Below are 10,503 nucleotides of genomic sequence, written 5' to 3' on the forward strand. Positions count from 1 at the left end.
CTGCAATTATAGGTATGATTTAATATGATATTAATAGCATTTGCAGCATGACGTCAAAAAGTAATGATCTTTGTTGCTGGTTTGACCTCTGCAAAGAAAGAGCAGCCCACTTGTGACCTTATGGTATATGGAAGCAAACAAAACACAAAGTACTTTGTTTACTTCCCTGTAAGTAAATATACTGAAAGTAACTTTGAATAAAAGGGCACATCTCCTAAAACATGTATAAAAAAATAAATAAAATGTTTTGGTCACAAAAGAAAACAAAAAATATATAAATAAAACAAATTAAAAAAAGTAAAACAAAACTATTTTGAATATAAAAACATATATATAGCATTTAAATAAAAGAAATGTAAAAAAATTAAAAATAAAAACAAAATCAACAAAAAACAAAGTACAAAGTAAACTAAAAAATTACATTTCAAACAAAAAAATTAAATGTAAAATTAAACTAAATAAAACTAAACAAAAATTTAACATTTTCATTCATTTTAAATACAAAATAAAAACCAATTATATAAAATTTTAATAAACATAAAACAAATAACACAAAACTAAAAAGTAAAAAGTAAAAGTAAAATGAAACCATTTAAAAAAAAAATCTTTCAAATAAATTAAGGTATTAAAATAATGAAAATTCGATTTTTTTTTTTACAAGTAGAAATTGTGCTTAATTGTCAAAATAATTAAATAATGCTCCTAATTATTAATACAAACAATTTTATTTGTATTTCTTTTGATTTTGGGGATATAATGGGGTTACAAGTGCTTTTTCTGGCTATAATAAAGAGTTAATGCAAAAACAAAACAGTGTCTTAAAAAAGACATTGGATACTACAAGATGACCCTTGATAATCCTATTTAATATCACTCTGAAACTTGTCAAACCACAGGGTACAGTTTTTTAACGGATCATTTGCAAGTCACGTCAGGGATTCAATTATAGCAGAAAATAAAAGAAACATGTCATTATATATGGGTATATGTGACGGCCTGAAGGGGCAAAGCACTGATGAGCTGATGGGAGGGAGAACAGATAGTGAAGGTGACCAGAGCTTCATTATGCCCCCGATCTGCCAAAATGAAGTGTCCCCCACCTCGATCTATCACTTCACACTGGATATAAGAAAAAAACATCAACCTCATGCTTGCCAACTCTCAAGCCGATATAAGTCATGCGGGCTTGTAGACTGAAACACACACTGCATCAATCACAAGCTCAATCTTTTGAACTGTTGATTTCAATCAAAAATGAATTATACACATTAAAATGATCACCACAGTGATCAGAAATGCTTATTAGCCTCAATGGGCAAAAATATATCCGAACTCCTGTTAGGATCGTAAACAACAAAACAGCAGAATAACATCAAGAAAAAAACATCAACCTCATGCTTGCCAACTCTCAAGCCGATATAAGTCATGCGGGCTTGTAGACTGAAACACACACTGCATCAATCACAAGCTCAATCTTTTGAACTGTTGATTTCAATCAAAAATGAATTATACACATTAATATGATCACCACAGTGATCAGAAATGCTTATTAGCCTCAATGGGCAAAAATATATCCGAACTCCTGTTAGGATCGTAAACAACAAAACAGCAGAATAACATAAAAAATGTGCAGGTATTATGTCAGTAAGTTATAACTGAAAGTTCATTGCAAGTCCTACTGAAAAAGCACATCTATATTTGTATATTTAGCATATACTAATCTGCTTTTAAACCCTCCAGAAAGTCTTGCTCCATAGACTTCCATTTGATTTTTGTTTGTTTTTACAAACTGAGGGACAAAATATTACTTTACAGGTTCAGTCAATAACACTGACGTGCTTTTTGAGGCCAGAATAATTCCTTAGATGACTGTATAAATTATGGATTACTAAGAACTGGTCATTGAACGAAGAAATACAGAGGTACATAAAAATATATTTAATGTTTTATACTTTCGTTCCCTGCCAGGTGTTTTATGGGCCCTGTTATTGGTGGCAACATGCCATGTTACATATTCATGATGAAAGTCGTATATGATTATATGCCATGCAACAGAGAGAAAAACTGATATAGAAAAAAAACATGGTTTTGCCGTCTACTGAAAATGGCATCAGTTCTTTAGTATAACCTGCAGCTTGAAAACAATCCGTTTAAAACCCAAAACACAAACTTTTGAAAGTTTCCATAAGCAAAAGTTATGAATCCATCTTGCAGTGCAAAACATGTGGATTAAGGCCTCCCAGAGAACCGAAATGCTACACGGCTGTTCATGTAACAAACAAAACATATTCAATTAACAGAACCTGCATCTTAGACCACTACCACGGTCTGGATTTCCATTTCGTCGGGTGAAGCGATGAGGTACTGCTCCTCCTGCTCCATTGTCTCAACGTTCTCAGCTGTTACCATGGTAACTGTGGTGTGGGGCATCTCCACGGCACCCTCTGTTGTCGTAGTGAGGATGGTGCCGTCGCTTATGGCATTTGCGAGTGTCATTGCCACCTGCTCGGTCAAGCTCTCAGGTGTGGCGATGGTGATGGTGTCTCCACAGTCCGAGATGCCAGGGGTCTCATCTGCGGCTATGTTACGCACGATGATCTGGTGGCCTCCGTGCGATTGGCTGACGATCTGCTGCACCACCTTCATGATGTGACGGTCCATCTGAGGTCAGACACATCGATCAATATGGTTACTCCATTTAGATGACAAACTGTCCTTTTTTAATCTTGCTAATATTTGCTTTAGGTTGACATTGATGTGAGGGAAATTTGAAAAATGACCTGCTGCTGATTGTCTTGAATTATTGCCACTTCTTCCCCTTGAGCTGCTTCCTCAGCTGGTGGCTGAAAAAAACACATAATCAAACACAAAATCTATATTTGAAACTAAATTATAGTCACTGTATTGCAACAACTATCTTTATCATATATATTTTTAAATCTTTAGTTTTGGCCATCCATATTATTTATTATAAAATATAATTAAATATACACTAGTGTTTGAAAGGTTGGGGTCAGAATGACTTTAAAAAAAGGGAAATGAATACTTTTATTTAGCGAGGATGCATTAAATTGATCAAAAGTGACATTAAAAGTTACAAAATAAATCTTGTTCTTTTGAATTTTCAATTCAAAATCATGGTTTCCACAACAATAATATGAAGCAGCACAACTGTTTTCAACATTGATAATAATAAAAATGTTTCTTGAGCAGCAAATCAGTATATTAGAATGATTTCTGACTGATCATGTGACACTGAAGACTGGAGTAATGATGCTGAAAATACAGCTTTTCATCAAAGAAATGAATTACATTGAAACAAAAATGCAATAATATTTCACTGTATTTCTGAGCAAATAAATGCAGCTTTGGTGAGTATAAGAGACTTATTTCAAAAACATGACCCCAAACTTTTGAATGATAATGTAACAAGTGGTGGAAGATAGTGAAAATCAAGTAATATTGCAGACGTAATGATATAAAAAAAATAAGAAATAAATGAAATGAATTAAAACAAAAAAGACATAAAACGGGTTAGATTTGTCTTCATTATTAATTACAACCTATTTAAATCATTTTATTGATCTTTTTTGTTGAATGTACATGTTGTTCATATAATAATTTTCATATCATCATATCATATCTACACACATGATCAGCAACACATTAGTCACCTCAGCACATCAAGTCACATAAGCATACATAGCCCACGTGCGGTTTACCCCTATGATGTATTCCTGAGTGTCGGCCACCACTGAGGAGAACTCCACCAGCACAGCATGAGGGTCGTCTGATACGATCTCAGCCGACAGCTCCTGCTCCTCAGAGTTCCCCGCGGGTTCAGAGTCCTTCTGCTGCACAGCAAAACAGCCTCCTGACCACACACACACACATATACAGTCACTGTAAGACTTCATGATGTCTAAAAATAGCTTAAATGAGTCTCTCGAGTGTTCTCATGTTTTAGAGAGGAATTCCAGAATTAAATATATATATATTATGGCGCTTTTCCACTGCGTGGTACAACTCGGCTCGGTACGGTTCAGTACGGTTTGCGTTTCCACTGCAGTTATAGTTGCGCCGCCTCTATTACCACGACTCCTAAAAAAAACTTTTTCATTCCGCATCGCCCCATCAAGCTCTTGCTGGATCCGCTCCTCTGCTATCAACGAGAGGAACGTCTGTACTTCCGCAACAGACAACAAAACTTTTTGGTTGTTAAAAAAAAGGTGCGCTCGTTCAAAACAGTTGTGTTCGATCCTTCGCTGGCTGTGCTGATTTAAATCTAGCAGTTCTGTTGTGTTTGTGTCGCAAGTTCAGTGACGCAGGTAGTGACGATTCTCTCCGGCCAATCCGTGATCAGCAGAGTTTACTCGTCACGTTTTGGTAACGGTACGGTTCACTTGGAACCCCAACCGAAGTGGTACTAAAAAAAGTACCAGGTACTGTACCCAGTGGAAAACCCCCCAAAAGTGAACCGTCGTCAATAAATGAGTACAAAACAGTGTTTCCTAGCACCTGTCGCTTACTGATTTTTTGGAATTATAAATATGAGCGTAGTTCGTCTGTTAATATCACATGCAGTTTTTTGTTTGTTGTTTTTTTTAGTTTGTTACTCAGACGCAGGCAGTGCGCTGCATGAGACAAAAAAGTAATCTAGCCTAAACAACCGCATAGCCGCTCTTTAGTGTACATGCACGATGATTTTATCAGACGATGCTGCGATTTATAAATGAGTGACCCCTGGTTAACATGTATTAAAAGGGGTCGTGTTTAGTCACTATTTAGTGTGGTATTTTTTGACAATATTCACTCATCATGACAGTAAAATAGGGCATTCTAAGTCAATATACTGCAGTATTTCCTCTCTCAATCAGTAGAAAATATGGTTAACACCCGGTCATGCATGAAAAAAAAATACACCGTCATGTACCGTGAAACCGGTATAATTTTGAAAAACACCGTGATATAAATTTTTGGTCATACCGCCCAGCACTAATATATATATATACACACACACAAGTTTAGCTAGACATTTTAATGTTTATTATGCTCACCAAGGCTCCATTTACAGGATCAAAAACACAGTAAAAAGAGTAACAGAGTAATATTGTAAACTATTACTTTAAGTTTTCTATTTGAATATATTTTAAAATGTAATGTATTCCTGTGATTCAAAGCTGAATTTCCAGCATCATTACTCCATTCTTCAGTGTCACATGATCCTTCAGACTATAAGTTGCTTTCGATAAAAGCGTCATCTAAATAAATGCAAAAAATGCATTAATGTACATTTTCGTTACTTGAAAGAAAGTATTTTAAAAGCTTAAACTTATTTTATTTCAGCTAGTTGCCAAGGCATTGTTTCTCATTTTCGTTTAGCTTAAGTTGAAGCACTATAATACAACTAAAGTTATAGTTATATAGTCATAACTACAACTAAATTATAATAAATACTATATAGACATTTTTAAAATGAAAGCAAAAGCAGAAAATATACAAATGAAATCGAATTCAAAATATTAACAAAAACTATGAAACTATATGAACCATACTGAAATAACACTGGTTTACAGTCCATTTTGTTTTGTTTTGAACCATAATAGACACATTTCAAGAGATGCTTAAAAATGAGTTCAATTCAATACAAAATACTTTCTGATATTCATATTCTCCATTATAAACAAAACAGTTTTTAACATAAAATGTTCATATGTTAATAATAAATGTTTCTTGAGCATCAAATCAGCATATTAGAATTTCTGATCATGTGACACTGAAGACTGGAGTAATGATGCTGAAAATTCAGCTTTGAATCAAATGAATAAATATTTTAAAATATATTGAAATTGAAAACCGGTATTTTAAATTGTAATAATATTTCACAACATTACTGTTTTTACTGTATTTTTGATCAAATAAATTCAGCTTTGGTGACCATAGATTTTCATCATTATTAATTACAATCCATTTGAATAATTTTATTAATAATAAAATGAATCATTATTTAATCATTTCAGATATCCACATTCTGTATATGGATATCATAAATAAATTAAAAAAAAACATTTAGGATATCCATATCCAACAGTGAATCTGTTCTTTAGAAAGTTTTGCAGCTTATAATTAGGACTTTTAATATGCCAGAAAACACATTATAAGTCCTACTAATGTGTACTAGTTGTTTTCTAACATTCACTTCAGTTTTAATAATTTTAATGATTAATTAATACATAATTTTAGTGAATCGTGTTTATGAACCTTTAGCTCGCAGGTGACGGTTGAGCGTGCCATGCTCAGCAAAGCCCCGGCCGCAGTTTGAGCACTTAAAGGGCTTTTCTCCCGTGTGTTGTCGGATGTGCCGCACCAAAGCGCTCTTTTCCCGGAAGCCACGGGAGCAGTGCGGACACACGTATGGCTTTTCCTCGCCATGAGTGCGGTGGTGGACCTGCAGAGCATTCTGGAACACAACAGACATGCGATGGCTTAAAGATGACAATGTAAAACCTAAGGACTGTGTTTGCATATTGTTTCTGCATGTTGACCTCACCCTGGTCTTGTAGCTCTTGTCACAGAAGCTGCAGTGGTACGGCCTCTCGTCTGAATGTGCTCTCATGTGTTCCCGCACGTGTCCGATGGCTTTAAACTGTTTGCCGCACTCTCCGCATTTGTAGCGCCGCTCGCTGACGTGCATCTCCATGTGTTTCTTCAGCACGTAGCCCGTCAGGAACTCCTTCTGACATGTTAGGCACTTAAACGGCTTGTAACCTGAGGAAGGGAAAAAAACATTCAGAGGCTCAGCCATTACACAAATATTATAGATTGGTAATGAATAAACTGCTTTGAATGGGGCGTACCAACATGCCCTTTGACATGGAGCCTCAGGTAGGTCAATGTCTTGAACATGCGCTCACAGTGAGGACATTGGTATAATTTTGACTCGACAGGTTCGTCTTCCTTCACAGACGAATCCTACAATGGATAAAATACAGTTTGAAGTCTCATCTGTGTTGTTTTATTGAAATAAAACATGCCGTCACAATCTAAGAAACTCACTTGCGTTTCCTCGGCCACAGTCTCCACACATTCCTCCGTCACCTGGATCTCAGTGAGTCTGGCGTCAGTCTCAGGAGCCTGCAGGACTGCTTTAGGTGACCGGGCCTCTGCCTGCTCGGCCGCCTCGGTGGCTTCGGTCTCCAGCGCGATGCCAGAGTTTATGATGGCCTGGCAGATTAGATTGTCGGCTTCAACCACAGTCACAGTTTGAGGCTGTGACACGACCTGTGTTAGATGTTGTCAGTAATAACATTAGTAATGATTTGGTCAGCCTTAACTAACAATGAACAACAATTTTTACAGCATTTATCTAGATAAATGATATTTTATACTCGGTTTTGGGAAGGTTACTTTGGAAATGTAATAGCTTACAGATTACAAGTTAACCAATTCAAAATGTAACAGATAGTGTAACTATTTCAATTACTTTATTAAAGTAATGTAACTGATTACATTTGATTACTTTTCTAAATTTCTAATGTTTTCAACCATTACTCATTTTGAATCATTTAAAGCAGGAAGGGTTTTTACCTTACAGTAGTGCTCAACACTGATTACTGTCAGACTTTCCAAATCCTTCATCTCTTGAATTATTATAATAATTACATTTTAAAGCACTAATCAGACTTTAGCAACTCTTTTTACTTTGAGATCGCTCTGAGGTTAAATACGGATTTAAAAGCATAACCAGATATAGTTTAATAGCTATGATACTGTTTTTGAAATCAAATCTTTGCATAGCTATGACAGGAAACACTGGCATATACATAAACCCAAATAGAAATTAAAACAGTTATCAAATAGTCCAATTCTGTGTACTAAACTCCTAAAACATTGGTGTCTCATATTTTAGAGCGGTCAATGCAATTTGGGAAAGAAATCAATCAAATCTGTATGTGTGTGTGAAAATATTCAGATGTAACCCCTTTGTAATTGTTAAAGGGATAGTTCACCCAAAAATTTAAATTATCCCATAAATTACTTACCCTCAATGCATCCTAGGTGTATATGACTTTCTTCTTTCAGACGAATCCAGTCGGAGTTATATAAAACATTTTCTTTGATCTTTCAAGCGGTTTAATGGCACTCAGCGGGTGTTGCAGAGCTTCAGTCCAAAAGAAGTGAAATAAAAAGCGCCCATCCATAAAAATAGAAAGTGTCTCACACGGCTCCAGGGGGTGAACAAAGGCCTCCTGTAACGAATCGATGCGTTTTTGTAAGAAAAATAACCATATTTAAAAAGTAATAATCACTTTATTGTAGCTTGCGCCAACAGTTGTACATGGAAGCTGCTCTGGGCAGATGACGTATGAGTTCAGCGCTGCGCATGCACCGTTTACAACAGTGAGCACAAGCTAGATTAAATTGATTATTACATTTTAAATATGGATATTTGTCTTACAAAAACACATCGATTCGCAACAGGAGGCCTTTGTTCACCCCCCGGAGCCGTGTGAGACACTTTTTATTATGGATGGATGCACTTTTATTTCACTTATTTTGGACTGAAGCACTGCAACACCCACTGAGTGCCATTAAACAGCTTGAAAGATCAAAGAAAGTTTTATATAACTCCGACTGGATTCGTCTGAAAGAAGGACTGATGCCATTTTTAATATAACTCCCGACTGGATTCGTCCGAGAGAATAAAGTCATATACACCTAGGATGCATTGAGGGTGAATAATTTATGGGATAATTTTCATTTTTGGGTGAACTAACCCTTAAACATTTTCATAAGTAACTAATTTAATTACACATTTTTCTCAGTAACTGTAACAGATTACAGTTACATTTGTTTTTTATTTATTTAATTAATTAAATGTATTAATTTATTTGTTTTTATTTATTTATTTGAACTAGTTACTCCCCAACACTGTTTAAAAATATACTTTTGTTCTTTGTTGAATTATATTTTCTCATAATAGTTCATGGATATCTAATAGATTCGTTTACAACCAAGGCACAATTCGACACAGGATTTTCAGAAAGAATGAAACTAAAAGATAATGCTGTACCGACTATATTGGATCTGATGTCGCACCACACAAGTGTGAGTAACTGTTTTTATTACGTGCTCACTATAGCTTTGTCTGTTATTACCGATCGCTTGATATGTACCGAGTATTTATGCATTTTTAACCTAAATCACAGCAGCGCCATCTGTAAGGGAAGAAGCTGTCAAACATACACAACTATTAGCCAATCATAGCAGCGGGTGTTTTGATAACATTATAAGTGGACCTAAGAGAACAGTACAAAGTGAAAAACGAAGGAAGTTCATGAGCCCTTTAAATATTATAAAAAATCATAATAATAAAAATGAATTATATGATCTTATCAATGTTGGGAAGGCAAAAAGAAATATCAACTTTTGGTCCAAAAAAATTTGCAGCTCCCAAAAATACAATTGAACTGTTCATGCTTTTTGAATCAGTGAAATTCAACATGCTTTTCTGCGCCAAAAATATTTGAAATCAACGTGCTAGTTTTGTTAGTCTCGTACCTGTTGCACTTGTCCTACCACCTCGATCTGGAAGATTTCCTGACCAGCTTCCACAACCCTCACCACAGGAATGTGCTCCTTCTCAGGTTCAGGAGGTGCCGGCTCAACTTCTAGAATGATAACAGCAATACAATCAGAAAACAAACCAGCTAAATAAAAATAAAAATGTCAGCATGAAATGAACACTCACCATCAATTTCTGAATGCACGGTATATATCTTATCTATTCATGCATTTTTTTGACCTTGCAATACTAAATAAAAGGTGGTCATAACTAGAGCCCGACCGATATATCGTTTTGCCGATATTTTCGGCCGATATGAGCCTGTCGCCGATATTTGCCCCCTGGATGAAACGCTTTAAAGCTTAAGTCTATGGAAAACCATTGAAACTTTGAACGGCCATATCTCCATTCGCGAGATAGTGAGCGACACCAGTCAACACTTTCCCTTCAGTAAGGAGGTTTCTTGTTCAGGCAGCATTCAAGCGTTGTCTTGTTCAAATGGACGTGAAATGTGACAACATGCCCCGTAGGTGGAACACATTGTAACATCTGAGGGGCACATTGTAACTTGACCATATGATAGCTTAAAATCTTATCTGATCGAATGAAAAAAATATAAAAGACAAACTAAAATATTTTGTTAATAAAATATATATTATATATATATATATATTTTTTTTTTATATATATATATTTTTTTCAAATAAAATAATGGCGTTTTTTAAGAATTAAAAATAATCTGATTTTGGAGTTTGACAATGAACACATTGCAACCATGCTTGGCACGGCCCACATAAATGAGCAAAAATTCTTTACATGTCTTGAAATAATTAATTAAATGAAATAGTGTAAATTACATCGCTAATGTCATAGAATAGCACATTGTAACGCAGTGTTAGAACGAGCCCCATCTGCGCAGCTGGACATTAAAACTGATT

At 35.3% G+C, this 10,503-nt stretch overlaps 1 protein-coding gene across 1 annotated transcript in view; it reads right to left on the reverse strand.

The window, feature by feature from the left end:
* Positions 1-971: 971 nt before the first annotated feature.
* The window catches only part of LOC107559250 (transcription factor E4F1), a 16,529-nt gene continuing 6,997 nt past the window's right edge, over positions 972-10,503 (reverse strand). The window contains exons 3-11 of the mRNA XM_016243001.1: positions 9,562-9,671; positions 7,057-7,281; positions 6,858-6,972; positions 6,551-6,768; positions 6,262-6,460; positions 3,723-3,874; positions 2,781-2,843; positions 1,392-2,661; positions 972-1,144 (exon numbers count right to left, since the gene is read on the reverse strand). Coding sequence (XP_016098487.1) covers positions 2,311-2,661; positions 2,781-2,843; positions 3,723-3,874; positions 6,262-6,460; positions 6,551-6,768; positions 6,858-6,972; positions 7,057-7,281; positions 9,562-9,671 — 1,433 coding nt within the window. The 3' untranslated portion in view covers positions 972-1,144; positions 1,392-2,310. The remainder of the gene's footprint in view (positions 1,145-1,391; positions 2,662-2,780; positions 2,844-3,722; positions 3,875-6,261; positions 6,461-6,550; positions 6,769-6,857; positions 6,973-7,056; positions 7,282-9,561; positions 9,672-10,503) is intronic.

The sequence above is a fragment of the Sinocyclocheilus grahami genome, unplaced genomic scaffold (assembly GCF_001515645.1).
Source record: "Sinocyclocheilus grahami isolate Dianchi unplaced genomic scaffold, SAMN03320097.WGS_v1.1 scaffold679.1, whole genome shotgun sequence".
NCBI lineage: Eukaryota > Metazoa > Chordata > Actinopteri > Cypriniformes > Cyprinidae > Sinocyclocheilus > Sinocyclocheilus grahami.